Source organism: Ascaphus truei, chromosome 3, assembly GCF_040206685.1.
Source record: "Ascaphus truei isolate aAscTru1 chromosome 3, aAscTru1.hap1, whole genome shotgun sequence".
Taxonomy (NCBI): Eukaryota; Metazoa; Chordata; class Amphibia; order Anura; family Ascaphidae; genus Ascaphus; species Ascaphus truei.
The window spans coordinates 21,654,503-21,672,341 of NC_134485.1; the positions used below are offsets into that span (position 1 = coordinate 21,654,503).

The 17,839-nt window shown below is 43.7% G+C and overlaps 1 protein-coding gene across 2 annotated transcripts in view; it reads left to right on the forward strand.

Annotated features, from left to right (window-relative positions):
* Nucleotides 1-17,839, forward strand: part of BRWD1 (bromodomain and WD repeat domain containing 1) — a 93,475-nt gene that overhangs the window by 71,528 nt on the left and 4,108 nt on the right. The window contains exons 30-39 of one of the 2 annotated variants that reach the window (XM_075593736.1): nt 4,501-4,656; nt 5,330-5,450; nt 7,124-7,249; nt 7,659-7,731; nt 8,513-8,557; nt 8,915-9,055; nt 10,228-10,380; nt 14,168-14,340; nt 14,840-15,084; nt 16,485-16,688. In XM_075593736.1, the coding sequence (XP_075449851.1) occupies nt 4,501-4,656; nt 5,330-5,450; nt 7,124-7,249; nt 7,659-7,731; nt 8,513-8,557; nt 8,915-9,055; nt 10,228-10,380; nt 14,168-14,340; nt 14,840-15,084; nt 16,485-16,688 (1,437 nt within the window). Of the gene's footprint in view, nt 1-4,489; nt 4,657-5,329; nt 5,451-7,123; nt 7,250-7,658; nt 7,732-8,512; nt 8,558-8,914; nt 9,056-10,227; nt 10,381-14,167; nt 14,341-14,839; nt 15,085-16,484; nt 16,689-17,839 lie in introns of both variants that reach the window. The other variant, XM_075593734.1, reaches the window with a different exon arrangement.

Genomic DNA, 17,839 nt, shown 5'->3' on the forward strand with positions numbered 1-17,839 from the left:
TAATGGGCCAAATAACTATTATCCAGATATGGATAATAGATTATTTGGCCCATTATTAAACACATTAACTACAGTAGCATAACAAAATAAATACAGTTCTACTATACTTACTACCACCGCAATACAGTACATTCTGACACATACTACACTACAGTACTGTATGCCAAGCAATGCTCTAAATAAAATAAATAAATTACCATAAATCAATCCGTTCACAAATCAATTACAATACAATCCAAATCAATTACTGTACACAATTCACTATTCAAATCCTAGAAACAAAACAAAGAATCAGAAATAAATTACCATCAATCAACTAAATCTAACCAACAATAAGCCACTATTAAAAAGCAAGCCGCCCCCCCCCCCCGAAATAAACCATAACAAACACATTTGCACACCAAGCTGCAAAATACAGTTAAAAATGCATCAAAAAAAGCAAGCAACATGAGCAATACAAGCTTTTATTTGCTCTGTATTATGTATATCCATAGGGACAAACAAACTTACCATTACTTGTCCCACTCACCGACTCCCGTTGATACTGCTTACTCTCGAACCAATCCACGCACAGGAACCCATAAAATAATAAACAATAAAATAAAAAACCATAACAATCCAGGGGTCTGTGTCTTCTATTTGAAAGCTCATATTACTCGACCTCTCTGCAGCATTTGACACCGTGGACCACCCTCTTCTCCTTCATATTCTCCATACTCTTGGTATTCGGAACAAAGCTCTATCTTGGATCTCATCCTACCTCTCCCATCGTACTTTCAGTGTCTCTTCTGCTAACACCTACTACTCTATTGATCTCTCTATGGGGGTACCCCAGGGCTCTGTCCTGGGACCTCTCCTCTTTTCTCTGTACACACACTCTCTAGGTGACCTAATAACATCTCTTGGGTTTAAATATCACCTCTACGCTGATGACACACAAATTTACTTTTCAACACCCGACCTTACACCTGCTGTACAAACCAAATTTTCTGAATGTCTCTCTACTATATCAAAAAACAGGAAAAAAGTGATGCATCCAAATTGGTCAAAGTTCCTCAATGACATATGTAAATGATACTGGATAGCAATGGAAAGTCCATGATTGATATGGCAATTATCCGGTGCGGGCTAGGAGTCTAGTGGGGTCCACATGACCACCACAGTTGAAACACCATAACAGCCCCCCCTAGTAACCAATATAAAATAAACAGAGGCACTGGTAAACATATACATATATGTAGGGGCCGTTGGGACGATGACGTCACACCCGGCTGCGCGAGGCACAGTACAGGTGAGTATAAATCACGCAGTTTTACACTTGTTTGTCACCTTGATAAAGTGCCCCGTGCACGAAACGCGTAGGTGCGTTCGTGTGGCTTTGCTGTCCCCTTGCTGCACCACCCTGCAATAAACCTAACCTGTTGTTTAGCTGAGTGCTCACTTTGTATTTTTTCCGGTCTCATTGGGAGTTGGAAATTGAGGCAGTGCAACACATCTTCACCTATCTTCCTGCTCTCTGCTATATCATCCTGGATGGCCCTCCGCCGCCTTAAACTCAACATGGCTAAAACAGAGCTCCTCATACTTATTCCCAAACCTGGCCCTACTACCTCCTTCCACATTACTGTTGGAACTACGATCATTCACCCAGTAGCCCAAGCACGCTGCCTTGGGGTCACACTCGACTCCTCTCTCACATTCGCCCCTCACATTCAAAACATTTCTAAAACTTGTCGCTTTTTCCTCCGCTATATAACAAAGATACGCCCTTTCCTCTGTTGCTCGACTTCTAAAACTCTGACTCAGGCCCTCATTCTCTCCCGTCTTGATTACTGTAACCTCCTGCTGTCCGGCCTTCCTGCCTCTCACCTGTTTTTTACAATCTATCCTAAATGCTGCTGCCAGAATCACTCTACTCTTTCCCAGATCTGTCTCAGCATCTCCCCTCATGAAATCCCTCTTCTGGCTTCCGATCAAATCCCGCATCTCACACTCGATTCTCCTCACTTTTAAAGCTCTACACTCTTCTGCCCCTCCTTACATCTCAGCCCTAATTTCTCGCTATGCACCATCCCGACTCTTGCGTTCTGCTCAAGGATGTCTTCTTTCTAACCCCCTTGTATCTAAAGCCCTCTCCCGCCTTAAACCTTTTTCACTGACGGCCCCACACCTCTGGAATTCCCTTCCCCTCAGTACCCGACTAGCACCCTCTCTATCCACCTTTAAGACCCCCCTTAAGACACACTTGCTTAAAGAAGCATATGAATCGCTCTGTGGATATTCTGAACATATGATACATAAAGCTTGGGCCCCTGCAGACACACTTACCAGAACTCCCTCCTACTGTCTCTGTACGTTCTCCATACCTACCAATTAGACCGTAAGCTCCTCGGGGCAGGGACTCCTCTTCCTTAATGTTACTTTTATGTCTAAAGCACTTATTCCTATGATCTGTTATTTATATTATCTGTTATTTATTTGATTACCACATGTTTTACTACTGTGAAGCGCTATGTACATTAATGGCGCTATATAAATAAAGACATACAATACATTCCGTCTGTGGCGTCTTCATCTGTATTCTTTCTCCGCTCTTCTGTTCCTCGGTCGCGCCCCGGCCTTCTTCTTGGAGGGGAGGTCCTCCCTCCACGCTGTCTGGCTCTAAAATGAGACGACATAGGCTTTTAAAGGCCCATGACGTCTCATTTTCGTCATATGGTTCCCACGGCCCTTATTGGGCCGTGAAAACCATGTGATTAAAAAAAATTAATAAAAAATTGATGACGTCATTTAAAGGCAATGATGCCAGCCAATCAGAATGATTTCAGGTCCGGAGACCCCCTACTTCCAGAGTTACAGGCCCAGTTATGGGGTGCCCGTATCCCTCTAGTCCCGCGGTCATGTGACCCACAATTTTAACATGACGGGGATACCGGCACCCCATAACTGGGCCTGTAACTCGGGAAGTAGGGTCTCCCCAAGGCTGAAATAAACTTTGTTCAGCTCAGGAGACCCCTTGCTCACGCACACTATGAATAAAAATAAAATGTAAGCAGCTTCATTACCTTAGCAGCTACCCGCTAAGGTAATGATTTCTTATTTGTAGGGGGGGGGGGTTGATACTAGTGTGGGGGAGCAGGGGGTCTTCCGAGCTAAACAAAGTTTATTTCAGCCTTGGAGACACCCTACTTCCCGAGATACAGGCCCTGTTATGGGGTGCCGGTATCCCTCTGCATTGTTTTGATTCGATCCCACAGGATTTTAACATGGCGGGTGTACCGGCACCCCATAACGGGGCCTGTAACTCGGGACGTAGGGGGTCCCCGGACCTGAAATCAATTTTGTTCAGCTCGGGAGACCCCCTGCTACAAAACTGTAATTTTAGAATTTTAATAAAACCCCCGCGATCGCCTGTGAGAGGCGCGCAGTTAGAGGGACTGATTCAGACTCTCTTTCTGCGCGTCTATTACACACAGGCAGACGCCGGTAGCATTCACACAGCAGGGGACCCTGCTTTGGGAAGTTAATGTGTCGCAGTCATTTCAAAAATAATACACCAAAACCGGGGAGAATTAGGGGATTATATCGTTTTCCAATTCGTGATCCGTTCGAATAACGACCGCTGCATCAGTACTTATGACAAGAAAAAACACACAAAAATGAATTGAATAATTTGTTATATTGGATGTGTGTTGGGGCTTTAATTTTTTTACTGTTAATAAATGTGCAACAGTTCAGTTCATGCAAAATAAAAAATATAGTTTAGACTTGTTACCCAACAGTGGAATTGATTCCTCTATAGTTGTTGGATTCAGATTTAGAAAATAACAAATGTAAGACTGAATTTGCATTAATATTATTCTGCTTATTTTCTTTCACCTATTGTCTGCTGATATCCTCAATCTCTACATTGTCATTTTCATTCACCTATTGTCTTACTGCCAGCTTCTACCAGTGCATGTCAGCATGCCTGAGACTGTTTTTTTTATTGTCAAATAGAGAACCAGAATAGTTTTCACCAAACATACATTTTCAGACTTCCCTGTTTTCTTCTCGGTGACGTCATTGACCCCTGGCACTGACTTAATCTTTATCAGAAAGTCTGAACACGCGCTAAAAAGTACATCGGTTTATTAGTCATTTAAAGATGATTAGGAATGCTATACCGGAGGAGTAGCAAAAACACAAACCTGTTTTGTGACTCCCAGGCACTTTATCAAAGGGGACATTTCATTGTTCTAAAAGAACATTTACTGCTCAATTGCATCCGTACCCTAGAAATGAACAAGCTTTATTATTGCCGTGTTGGGTCCCACTTTACTAGGTCTCTGCGGTGTTTGTGGGAAGCGATGCACGTTCTTTGAAATGTGTTCCTGGGGCTTTCATTGAGCGCTATAAAAAAAACAAAACCATTCATGTATATATTATTGTTTAGCGTTTCTGAGATTAACAGCATTTTCAAAGCACATGTGTTTTTTTTTCTTTTTACTGCTTTGGTAGTGGTTCAGCCGGAAGAATTGGGAACCAGTGTTTCCGTGACGCTAGATGAGCTGGATAATCTGCTGTACAAACCCCAGAAGGGAGAGTGGGGGAACAGGTCCCGAGATGAGGAATGTGAACGCATTATCTGTGGTATCGATCAGTTGCTTAACTTGGGTGAGTAAATGGAAAGGCAGTGGGAGATGGCTCGGTAATAGCTTAAGAACATACACCATATACAAACAGAAATGCATCTTAAATGTTAAACTTCTGTCTTGGCATTTTAACTCTCCTAGCAAGTAAATAGGAAGATAAAAGAGAGGTCTCCCACAGATCCCTTTGACGTCAAGGAGCACTATATCCTTGTTACTATTTATTATTAGCCTGTTTGTGCAGTGGTAAATGGGATCTGTGGGAGACCTCTCTTTTTTCTTCCTATTTACTTGCTATGCCAGTACCATCCCTTTGCACCGGCTACTTTATTGCTATCTGGTGAGCGGTATACTATCTGTTATTTTTATATAACATTTTAACTTTCCCTTATATATTTACTGTTTTTCCCCTCATAATTTCAGTTTCTTATTACTGCTTGTCCTTGTTTCTTTTTAATTACATTTTTTCTCATTTTCAAAAATGGCTTCCTATGACACCAGGTGCTGTTTCAGTAATTTTAGAAAATGATGGCAGTGAGGATCTCAAGACTGTGAGGGTGTTAGAAAAAAAAGAATCTAGTTAATGCCTGCTCTTTAGGAGCAAAGATCATTTTACTAGTGTGACAAAAACATTTTCTTGGTAAAATAGCTGCATGACTTTAGCTTTCTTTAAAACGCGTTGTCGCTGTTTTCAACAGAGATGGCTACCGCTTTTTCTGCTCCGGTTGATTTGCATAACTACCCATCATATTGCATGGTTGTGGCCTACCCTACAGATCTCAGCACAATACGGATGAGGCTTGTGAACCGCTTTTACAGGTTGGTCATAATTCAGTTCTTGTTGCCATATTTGAATCAATGTTTTTTTTTTTCTGTGAATGTCCGTATTTTTCACTGGTGTTTCCGGGCTTCCATCCTCCAGCATATTTTTAATGTCACCCTAAAGCCGTTCAGAAACTGATTGCACACTTTCAGGTGTTTAAAGCTTCTTCTGCAGAAAGAATGCAATATCAAACATTCATGGGTCGCAGTAGCATAAGCCAAATTCCTTTCACTTATTGCAAGTAAGTTCATACATCTGTTGTTTAAACTTACGTATTGTCCTTCCTATATACACCTCTTGCCACATTTACATTCGGCCATACTGTATATGCAACGTATTTGGATGAACCATTAAAAAAAGATTTAATTTTAAAATGTTTTGCTGGAGCCATGAAACTAATTTCCCTTTACCACAAATTTACACTTAAAAAAAGGTCCATTTGGCTTTACAAATTACTTCTTTGGTCTTTCAGTAGTGCATGACAATACCCTAACTCCCACCTTTTTTTTTCTTTTAAAGTGATCTTATTCTATCATTTTGCCTGCAAAATTATCTGTGGTTTTCTAGGAATAATTTCCCTGTAGACTGGGTCACATTTTAAACTGAACCCGTTTTTGCGAATAATTTCCCCCGTTGCTGTGCTGCTGGGGGTTTGTCCCTGGGGGGAGGGGTTCTTTGGGCACGTAGTTTTGTGTTCCAGATGCTCCATTTGTTCTTCGTTGTTTGTATGCACTGTTGGTATATCTTTATATAGCGCCCACAACTGTACTTGGCGCTTTACAAGACAGACAATACAGAAAAAGAAGTGCAACAAAGAAGATCAGACCATAGCTTATTAACTCTCTGGGGCAGGGATTTCCTTTCCTTAGTTGTATGGTAGGAGACTTGGAGACAGCAGGTGAGGGAATAAGTGCAGTAGATGGCAGTCATTGGTACGAGTGACTGGTTGTGGGACAGTAGCCATGAGTCTAGGCATGGGGGCCCTACATGCCTGCTTACCTCCCATCTCATGCCCCTCCTCCTCCTCGGCTCCAGCGTCAAATGACGTTGCACGGTCATTTGACACCAAGTGACCCTGCTGTGTCATTTGACACCGGTTACCATGGCGACATGTCACTGAAGATAAGGGAGGAGAAGCTGCAGAGGCCTCGCGCGGTCCCCCCCGCCCCCCCGGCATTTAATTTAAATGCCTTGGTGGAGAACGTGGGACCTCTGTAGCCACTGCGCCCCCCACTTTGCGCACCCCTGGTCTAGGCTATAGGAGCACTTCATTTATGATGTGAGTTTTAAGGTTTGTCTTAAAGGTGGTGAGAGAAGGTGCTTGGCTTATACGGAGTGTAAGGAAGTTTCTCAGTGAGGGGAAAAAAGTTTAAGGCGAGAGAGCTGAAGCGGTGGAAAGGAGACAGTTATGGGTAGAGCGCAGGAGACGAGCATCGGCATAGCGAGAGATCCGAGCTGATATATAGGAAGGAGCAGACGAGTGGAGAACCTTGAAGGTAAGGCGGAGAACAGTGGGGCTGATCCGAAACTTGATGGAAAGCCAGGAGGGGGTTTTCAGGAGGAGGTGAGCAGTGACTGTTTTGGGAGAGAGTGAATTGTTCTGTTCTTCCTCATGTGTAGTGCTTCTGATTTTTTCCAAGCATACAAAGGAGTCTCTGTTATGTTGCAGAAGGAGCTCTGCATTGGTCTGGGAAGTGAGATACATTGAACATAATGCCAGGACCTTCAATGTGCCGGATAGTGCTATTGCTAAATCTGCGAAGAAGGTCACTGACCTGCTGCTAAGGTTCATAATGTAAGTAAGCCCTGTATCATCCAAGCATGCGGATCTGGTTGTGTGTGATGTTTATTTTTTTGATTGTTTTTTTTTTAAATAGTGTTCATGTACTTCTTTATTCTCGCCATCTGTTTGCAAAGACTGCTTTTCTATACAGTAGGTAACTCCTAACTGGGACAGATCGCTTTCCACATGTTGATCTATATTGTCTTCTGGTTTTATTACAAAATTTCATTATTGTAAAGTGCTGTATTTTTTTTTTTTTAAATATATAGATATATCTATACTATATCTATATATCTATCCATTTCCAGAAATGTTGTTCGCAGGACCTACTGTTTTCTTTAATGTAACTATTTTTGCACCTGTAGGCCCACTATACGGACAAATGTTTGCTTTTAATACCATGCATATATTTCTGTTGCAGGGAACATGATTGTACCAATTTTACTGATCTGTGTAATACTACTGAAGCAGAACACGACTCCTTGGAAGAGCAGGTTAGGGTTATCTAGCCACCCCCTGCTATTTCCCTCGCCCCCCTGGTTCTTTCTCCTCCACCCCCCGGTTCTTTCTCTCCCCGCTGTTTTTTTCTCCCCCCTCACCCCCCCGGTTTTTTCTTTCCCCCACCCCCCCGTTGGGTTTGTTTTTCTCTACCCCCCCTCCTGTTTTTTTTTCCCCCCGTTTTTTTCAAACCCCCCCCCCGCGCTCTTTCTTCCCCCCCCGCCCGCTCTTTCTTCCCCCCGCCCGCTCTTTCTTCCCCCCGCCCGCTCTTTCTTCCCCCCGCCCGCTCTTTCTTCCCCCCGCCCGCTCTTTCGTCCCCCGCCCGCTCTTTCGTCCCCCTGCCCGCTCTTCCCCCCCCGATCTTTCTTCGTCCCCCCTGCTCTTTCTTTCCCCCCCGCTCTTTCTTCCCCCCCGCTCTTTCTTTCCCCCCCTGCTCTTTCCTTCCCCCCCGCTCTTTCCTTCCCCCCCTGCTCTTTCCTTCCCCCCCGCTCTTTCCTTCCCCCCCGCTCTTTCTCCCCCCCCCCCCGCTCTCTTCCTCTCCCGCTCTTTCTCTCTCCTCCCCATCCCACCCCCGCTCTTGCTCCTCTCCACCCCTCTACTCATTCTCTCCCCCTCCCCCCCGGGCTCTCCCACCCCTGCTCTTTCTCTCCCCCCACTCCGCTCTCTCCTCCCACCGCTGGGTAGGGGTATCTATTGTACGACTGCTTTATCACATCTCAACCTCAGTTCAAGGTGTGCACATTGTTAACTTGATCTTGTGTTTTGTCTACTTGACAGGAGGATGATGTGGAGGATCGTCCTAAAGCATCTTCTATAAACCGGGTGAGTCCAACCTTTTTTATTTAAATGCTAAAAGTACATGTTTAAATTTAAAGCATGCAGGCGGAGGGAAGTTTAGTTACCATAGCCATGTTTGAAATGGATGAGTCTGATTTTGTAAATTGCGTTGTTGACCGCTTGTGATCTTTGACAAAATACAGTAGCAGGCATAAAAGCGTTTTCTCCCACAAAAAAAAAGAAAAACGGAATATAGTTCACCATATCTAGTCCTACATTGGGTCTCTTTCAAAGTTTGTCATGTTTGTTCCAAAAATGATTAATCGGCGCTATTGGTGTTTGTTTACCAGAAAAACATTATGTCCTTGCTTTGCCTAATTTTATAATTTATGTGTAATTTAGCGAAGGAAGATGCAAAAGAATAATGTCCTTGACTATAATGAGGATACCTGGAAGAAACAGTGCATGGAGCTGGTCAATCTTGTAATAGAATGTGAGGACTCAGAGCCTTTTAGACAACCTGTTGACCTGGATCAATACTCGGTAAGTTACTGGTAATGACTGTGTTCTTGATATGGCTATTGATAAAAGCTGATGTGAGAGTAGTTTGTTTTATCCCTAAAACAATGAAAGTAACAATTACAATAGTACAGCTCAACCCTGTTATAACGCGATCCGTTACAACGCGAATCCGCTTATAACGCAATGCAAGTGTGGCTCCCAATTTTCGTATTTATGAATACATTACAACGCGATTAGTGGTATCTTAGTATTGTACTTTATTGTACAATGCATACAATTCTGCATATTTCTAAAGCGATCCACTTATAACGCGATATGATTCTTTGGACTCAAAGCACAGCGTTATAAGGGGGTTGATGTAGAGTCCTGTATTGATGGAAGGAATAGGAAGTGTTATTTGCTTGTGTGCAGAAGAGCTTTTACTTGTTTTATTTACTGTCCATGACGAACTAAAATATGATTGAAAACGATTGTAAACGATTGTATGCACTTTTTTTTTATTTTAGTGTGGTTGGAATATATAGATTTTTTTTCATATTGCTTACTTCCCTGGTTTCCGAGATACATGGAGCTTCACCGCCATAGGACACATGTCCTGGCCATAAATAGAAAACGTTAACATCATAGAGCAGTTGTTTTGCAACCTTTGCTTAGTTAAAGAACACTATAATTATATTAAATTCTGCGAACCCCAGCCCTCTCGAACAGCGAGTTTGAGATCAGATGCATTGTAAGGAACCCCGACTCGAACAGCGAGTCTGAGATCAGATGCGTTGTAAATTCTTCTTCATTTTGGTACAATTTTCAAATTACCTGAACATTTACAGTGAACCCTTTAGGGAATACTCTGGAAACCCAACAGTTCCTATGAACCTCTCTTGAAAAAGTCAGATGTAGTCACATTTTTCCATTGGTGATCCTGTAGTCATATGTTGGTGTTTCTTGGGAGGGGGGGGGAAATAGGTTGGAGGACTACAGATCTGCTCTAGTGACCCCCCCCCCCCATTTCATGTACATTAATAAATTAAAAAGGACTGCGGCCTGAACACCTTATTGTCTCAGTTTTAGCTCTTATAGTGAGTTTTACATTCTTTGAAATAAATTTTAAGTGCATAAAAGGAAAGCTTTGCACTGGACATTGCCCTAATTCCATTTTAAGTTGGTATATTAATTTTTTTCTCCTTTGTTTTTAGGATTACATGGACATTATAGATACGCCAATGGATTTTGGAACCATAAAGAAAGCATTGGGGGATGGAAATTATATCAACCCTATGGAGTTGTGTGAAGCTATGAGATTAGTCTTTGCTAATGCTAAAGCATATACACCAAGCAAAAGATCAAGGGTAATACTTTTCTTTTCAACCAGTTTTTAAAAATTATTATTATTCATTTCTCAACCATATGTAAAATTGGGGGGCAGGGGGGTTGGTGCAAAAATACTGTATAACAGTGTTATTTGCGACGGAGAAGGGTGAGGAGGCAATAAGATATATAATTTGAAAGATTCTTACTTCATACAAAGCTTCTCTTCATATAAATTATACCATTCGTTTGCATCGTGACACGGTCTTTTCTCAGTTGTCTTATATTATCAATAGATTTACCATTGCGTTCAGGTCTGAGAATGTTTTACACCAGGGGAGCGCAAACTTTTGAAGCTGCACCCCTCTGTCTCCCCTTCCCCGGCTCTCGCGCCTCTCCCGCCCCCCCCCCCCCCACCTTGGATCTGCAACAAATGACGCTGCAGAGTCATGTGACCCGCTGCGTCATTTGACGCGTGTGCCTTCACATCACATGGCCCCACGGCGTCATTTGTTGCCATGGCGACGTGTCACACAGCCGGCTGAATCCTGGTAAGTGGGGTGTTGCGGGGGCCTCGCGCGATCCCCCGGCATAAAAATGTTTTGGAAACATTTTGTTCAGCTTTTGGGTGAGATACCATGGGAATAGACGTTTGTAACTGTTTTCCTTAATAGATGTGTTATTAAAACTTTTCTAAATGCTTCCCAGATTTCATCCCAGTCCTCCCTCTCCACTGTCTAGAACTTCCTCCTCCTCAATTTTATTAGAGAAGTTTCTTCTCTTGTTCTAATAGTAGTAGAGACTGGTATAGGGTTGATATGAGCACCTTTTTGTGCAAGGATCTGCTTACAAATTAATTCACAACTTTATTGGAGACATCTACTGTAGCCTGTAGGTGTCTAAACAGCTCCATTTTAGGAGCTTTGTCGCTCTAATTTCCTCAACAGTGCATAGCTGGTCTCCTATGTTTTTTTTTTTTCTCACCTTTGGAATTCTCCTCTTCATCTCTGGTTCAAACGTGGAAGTAATCAGGACCGAGGTTATATTGGTTTTTTTTTTGTTAGCTTGTACTTAAATTTTAAAAAGTCCCAGAACTTTAGTTCGTGAGCTATAATTGGATGTGTCTTGGTCGCTAAGAGTCTGTGCTCTGGAACCAATCACAATAAAGTTATGACAATTTGGGGTTTAACCTCTTAGTTTTCTATCTCTACCAATATGGCATCTGGCGGGTAGATGCCACATCGCGTGCTGGCCTACTCTTGCTGCTCTGTAGTTGGCAAGGAGGTTTGGAAGAGCGAAGCCCCCTTTCTGTGTTTGTCTATAGGGTTGCTTTTTCTTTTTTGCCATATAAATTTTGAGATTTTTTTTTCTGTAGCTATTATAGTTATTTTAATTTAATCGGAATGTGCAGGGATCGGAACAAATATAATAATCTGGGGAGTTGGTGCATCTTTACAGAATACATTTTACCTAGCCAGGATATCGAATGTTTAGCCCAGATTTCAAAATCTTTGCTCAGTCGTCGTCCGAACTGGATTATTGTATTTATAGAGGGAATCCGTTGTTTTACTTATTTTAACTCCTAGATATGAGGTATAGTCTTTCTACCAGGTTAGTTCGATATTTAATGATTCATTTAATTGTTGGTTATGGTATGTTTATTACCAGTGCTTCTGATTTTGCGTTATTGATTTTAAAGCCAGAAAATTGTCCAAATGTATTTAATTATTTGAATATATCTGGTAGGGATATCAGTGGGTTGGTCAACGAAAGGAGTATGTCGTCCACAAATAGGCTTATTTTATATTCAATTAATCCTATTTTGTGGCCCAACTATGCATGAGTGTCGTCTTATTTTCATGGCCAAAGGTTCAATTCAAAAAGGGGGATAGGGGGCATCCCTGTCTTTTTTCATTTATGATCTGAATTATTTCTGATATGTCCTGAGTTAAAAATGTGGGATTGTGAATCACTTATGAGCACAATGAAAGCTCTATACAATCTTCCTTTGAAGCCAAACAGCAAAGGTAATACAGCTTAACCCCGTTATAGCGTGACCCGTTATAACGCGAATTCGCTTATAACGCGGTTTTAGCATGGACCCCGAATTTAAAAAAACTGCACACTGCACACACTCTCACTGCACACACTCTCACTGCACACACTCTCACTGCACACTGCACACACTTTCACTGCACACACTTTCACTGCACACACTCTCACTGCACACACTCTCACTGCACACACTCTCACTGAACACTCTCACTGCACACACTCTCACTGCACACTGCATACACTCACTGCACACACTCACTGCACACTGCACACACTCACTGCACACACTCACTGCACAATGCACACACTCACTGCACAATGCACACACTCACTGCACAATGCACACACTCACTGCACAATGCACACACTCACTGCACAATGCACTCACTGCACACTGCACACACTCTCACTGCACACTGCACACACTCTCACTGCACACTGCACACACTCTCACTGCACACTGCACACACTCTCACTGCACACTGCACACACTCTAGCTGCACACACTCTCACTGTACACTGCACACACTCTCACTGCACACTGCACACACTCTCACTGCACGCACTCCCAGCACACACTGCACACACTCCCAGCACACACTGCACACACTCCCAGCACTCACTGCACACACTCCCAGCACACACTGCACACACTCCCAGCACTCACTGCACACTGCACACTGCACACACTCCCAGCACTCACTGCACACACTCACTGCACACACTCACTGCACACTGCACACACTCACTGCACTCACTCACTGCACTCACTGCACTCACTGCACGCACTCCCAGCACTCACTGCACGCACTCACTGCACACACTCCCTTCACACAGCACACTCACACAGCACACAGCACACTCACACAGCACTCACAGCACACTGCACACACTCCCAGCACGCACTCCCAGCACTCACTGCACGCACTCATTGCACACACTCCCTTCACACACTCCCTTCACACACTCCCTTCACACAGCACACAGCAGACTACACTGCACCACACTCACACCACCCCTCCCACTCCCCCTCCCTACCTTTGGTGTCGGCTGCTGAGATCGGAGCGGAGCTGGCATCAGGAGGACGGGGGGGTGTCGGCAGGAGGAGGGGGGGGGTGTCGGGAGGAGGAGGGGGGTGGTGTGGATGCTGGTAGGGGGGGTGAGTGAGGAGCAGGCTGGGAGGAGGAGGGCCGCGTGGGCTAGGCCCAAAACTGATTGTGCCGCGGAGGGCCGGTAGGTCGGGGGGGAGAGGGGGAGGAAGTGGATGTCGGTGGAGGGGGATGGATGCCGGTGGTGGGAGTGGAAGATAAGGAGCAGGCCGCTGCTGGGGGACGTGTAGGGCTTCCGGCCACCTCTTCCCTCCTTCCTTCCTCCCTCCCGATCGGGCGCGCGGCGGCCATTTTTTTTTCTAGCAGATTGGGTGGCCCCCGAGGACCGCGCTATAACGGGGTGTAGCTGTACTTTTTAAAAGCTATTGAATGTAATCTGCAATGTATGTAATTTAACAATCTGGTAATTGATTGTTTCACATAGCTTTCATTGTTTGAAGCCCGCCTGGCCCTAAACATTACATATAAGAGCTTTTTTTTTTTTTTTTTTTTTTTTTAATTGGGTTAATTCCACGGTTTGACAACACTAAAGCATGGGAGGTAACGGCAAACACAGTATAAATTGTTTTTTTTTCCCCGTTTTTTCCCCCGTTTTTTTTTTCACTTTTTAAAAAATAAAGAATTCTGGGAAAAATGCATTTAATTAAACATTTTTTTTATATAGATCTACAGTATGGCACTAAGGCTTTCTGCGCTGGTTGAAGAAAAAATGAAAGTCATTATCTCACAATATAAAGCTGCCCAGAAATACAGAAAAAAACTGCAAAAAACCACTGTTCCGTACAGTATGAGGAGATCAGGGTCAAATCGTGTACAACAGAATAGAACGTTTCTCAGGTAATCGGGAGAATAGCAATTTTTACTTGGTTCCTGGAACAAGCTCAAATTATCTGCATAACCCCTCTTTGCAGACAAAATATTTTTAGCAACCGGACAACGTAATGTTTAAAAAGCAAAAAACAAAGATTTCATCCGTTATAGTGTAAATTTTAAGTGTTCTGCGAACTTCTATTTAATGAGTACTGTGAAATTCTTTTCAAATCATTGTCCTCTAATTTTAGTAGTTAGCCTAATGATAACATAATTACTCAGAGACTCAAGTACCTACATTAAACATGTTTAACGTTTTACGGTCTTTACGTTTTCAATAGTGTGTATGTATGTCACTGAGAATTACATAATTAAAAAGTAAACAAAAAGCTTAGGTTCTACTCTCCCAAGCACCGGCCTCATAAATTAAATTTCTCATTACCCTGCCAAAGAAAGAGAGCTGTATGGGCTTTGTCTCCTGTACATTTCTGTTTGATGCATCGTTTTCTTTTTAATTTTGCTACAGTATTCCCAGAAATGTGAAGCAGAAACCGTTGATGTCCCAGACAGAAAATGAATCCGAGCTGGAACATTCTTCCTCGCGACCTACCTCAAGCGGAGTGATATACTCTTCAAGCAAGGCGAGCATCGCCAGCACGTCTAGCAAAAGTTCGTATGGAGAATCCGCAGGCAGTGCCCCCTCGGTGACTTCTAAACGGAATGCGAAAGCCAGAGCTGTGAGCGCAGCCCCTAGTTTCTCAGCTTTATCAGGTGGTCATATATTTTTTACTGTTCTACAAATAGTGTTACCCACGGTTGGGGAAATTAATGAATCATGTTTTTCAGCATTTTGCATTCTACCACCCCAGCATAGAGGTACTGCTGGACATGTATGGACAATATTACCTCTCTGGACTTAGTGACCCGACCGGCTTGGGGGGCTGTGGGATTTCCCTGAGCAGGGCTGTTGCTTCCTCTATCCTGAGTGGGTGCTGCTGGGTAATGCAGCCAATCAGGTGGTGTCAGGAGCCTGTGGGTGGGGCCAAGGAGAGGAGGAAACAGCATTGAGCAGAGAGAGGCGAGAGGTGTGTTGTGTCGCACCGTTCACCATTGTGTCCAATATTTTTGGATAAACCACTTAACAACCCTAGTAGCGGCGGCCATATTAAAATATTCATGAGATGCACTGAAAAACGGTAATTAGTTTGGGAACTAGGGTGGTCCCCAGAGCTAAAAATAGAGAGGCTCAGCTCTGGGGGACCCATGGCTCCTATTATGTTTAAAGAAAAAAGCATGTTGCATGTTTTGTGGGATTGTCGCTTTAAGTTTATGTTGCATTTGGGAATGTGTACTTCTGCTACGATACGTCTTTCAAATGCCAGATTAGCAAAAAAAAAAAAAGTTGGAGTACATTTAAAAGTGCAAATTTTAGTGTAAGTTTTGACTGTCCCTGCCCCTTATTAGACAAGGGAAGGATTTGTAATGCACAAAGGCCCAAATGATGGTGCTGCGTTGTTGCACATTGAATTGAGAGCAAAGCTTGGCACCCATCAGTGAATCTGGGCATAAGGTTGTGAGAGGTGGCAATTTTGAAATTAGCAATTTTGTAGAGAGCCCAGTAAAGTTGGTCTTTATGTTGTCAAAGTAAAAATAGTTTGTAGAATTGGGAATGTGTAGTCTTATGTTTTCTTTTTTTCTTTCATTTGTCTTGGCAGTAAAAAAAAGTTAGTGAGGGTTTTTTCCCCCAGCCGAAAGTGCATTGTTTTGGCAATGAAAGGATTAAAAATCACATTTGAAACTGATTACATACAAGGACAACAGTCTGAGCAATGGGACCTCTCTGGTCTCAGATACTTGGTTACAAAATAGTAATAATTCATGTTGACATTAATTTGTCCATTTTAGTTTTATGGTATGATTTACCTTTGTTGAGACGCTTTGCATTTGTACATTTTAGAACGGGTGGACAACTCCAGTCCTCAAGGCCACCAACAGTTTTTATGAATATCCCTGCTTCAGCATAGGTGGCTCAATCAGTGGTTGTCTAAAGCAGGGATATCCTTAAAACCTGACCTGTTAGCAGCCCTTGAGGATTGGAGTGGCCTGCCTCTGTTTTGAAAGGATTGAATAACTCTTGTAACGCTGTTCTTATGTGCCCCATTGATTTCTAGAGAGTGAAACAGAAGAAAATGGTTCAGCATCGTCTACCTCTGATTCTGCACATTCCTCAAGTTCTTCCTCCTCCACCAGTTCTGACGAAGCTGAGACCAACGATAAGTCTGAGTCAGACTCTGACACACGAAGGGTTAATGGCTTAAATAAAGCTAAGGGGTGCAGTCAGAGGCAAAGTAGGAGACCTGTATCTATACAGCAAGGTATATGTTCTTTAATATCTGCTTGGGATGCATTAATGGATACCGGGAAAACTAATCTTGCACAGTCACACTACATTTTTATCAGCTGCTAATTTAAGATGGCTATTGAATGCGAGCTTGCGTTAGCTCATTTGCTCAAATCATGCTTAAGGCTACGGTCTCAGTGGCCATGGCGGCGCGTGCATGGGTAAAAGCTGCGCTTCACTGCCATTGGTCTACACTACCCGCACTCCTATTGGTCCAGCCATTGGCTGCCCGCACACCACATGATCGCGTGGCAAGGAAAGACCAAATTCTGGTCTTACCTGCCAGTGGTCCCGTCACCGCGCTTTGCTCGCCCACAGCAACTCGGGCCTGCCCCATAGAGGGCTGTGCTCTGGTGTGTGGCGCGCGCGCTGTAGCGGCCACTGGGGACTCGGCTTAAGACTGTTGTTAGGTTGTAAATATATATTATGTGTTCTAGTCATGCCGATAAAAAGAAACACTAAGTTAGTTGTAGGATTATTCTGTTGGCAAAAACCTAAAATAATCTGATTTGTATCTAGATAGTGCCAACAATGTACGCGGTGCTTTACAAAATTACAAAGCAGGGGAAAATAAAGTCAAAACAATTGGGATAAGAGCAGCAAGGACATTACAGAAGGCAAAGTGAGGCCCTGCCCCCAAAGAGCTTACAATCGAAGTATATGGTTAGAATTGCTGGCACAGTGGTAGTAAAAGTGTATTTGTTATTAGTGCAATCGGGGGGGTCACGGTGCACCTGGAGTCAGTAGTGTGGACTTTGAAAACAGAAGGGGAAAGGGTTTGAATATATGTAGTGCAAGAGTATTCTATATGTAGGGAGAGGTTAGTGGAAAAGGTGGAAGACGTGAAAGGCCTATAGAGGAGGTAAAACACGGAGATGACACCTGTTCGGGTCGAGCATAAGGCCAGGTCCCCAGTGGCCGCTGCGGCGTGCGTGCCACACAGCGCAGCTCTCTATGGGGCGTGTGTGCGTGTGTGTGTGTGTGTGCGTGCGCGAGCGCGAGCTGGCAGGGAAGACAAGAAATGTCGTGCCGCGACGCGATCGGCGCGCACCAATAAGAATGGCAGATATCCCCATCATGGCCCCGCCCCCCACACGCCCCTACAGACCGCTGAAAGCGGCTTTA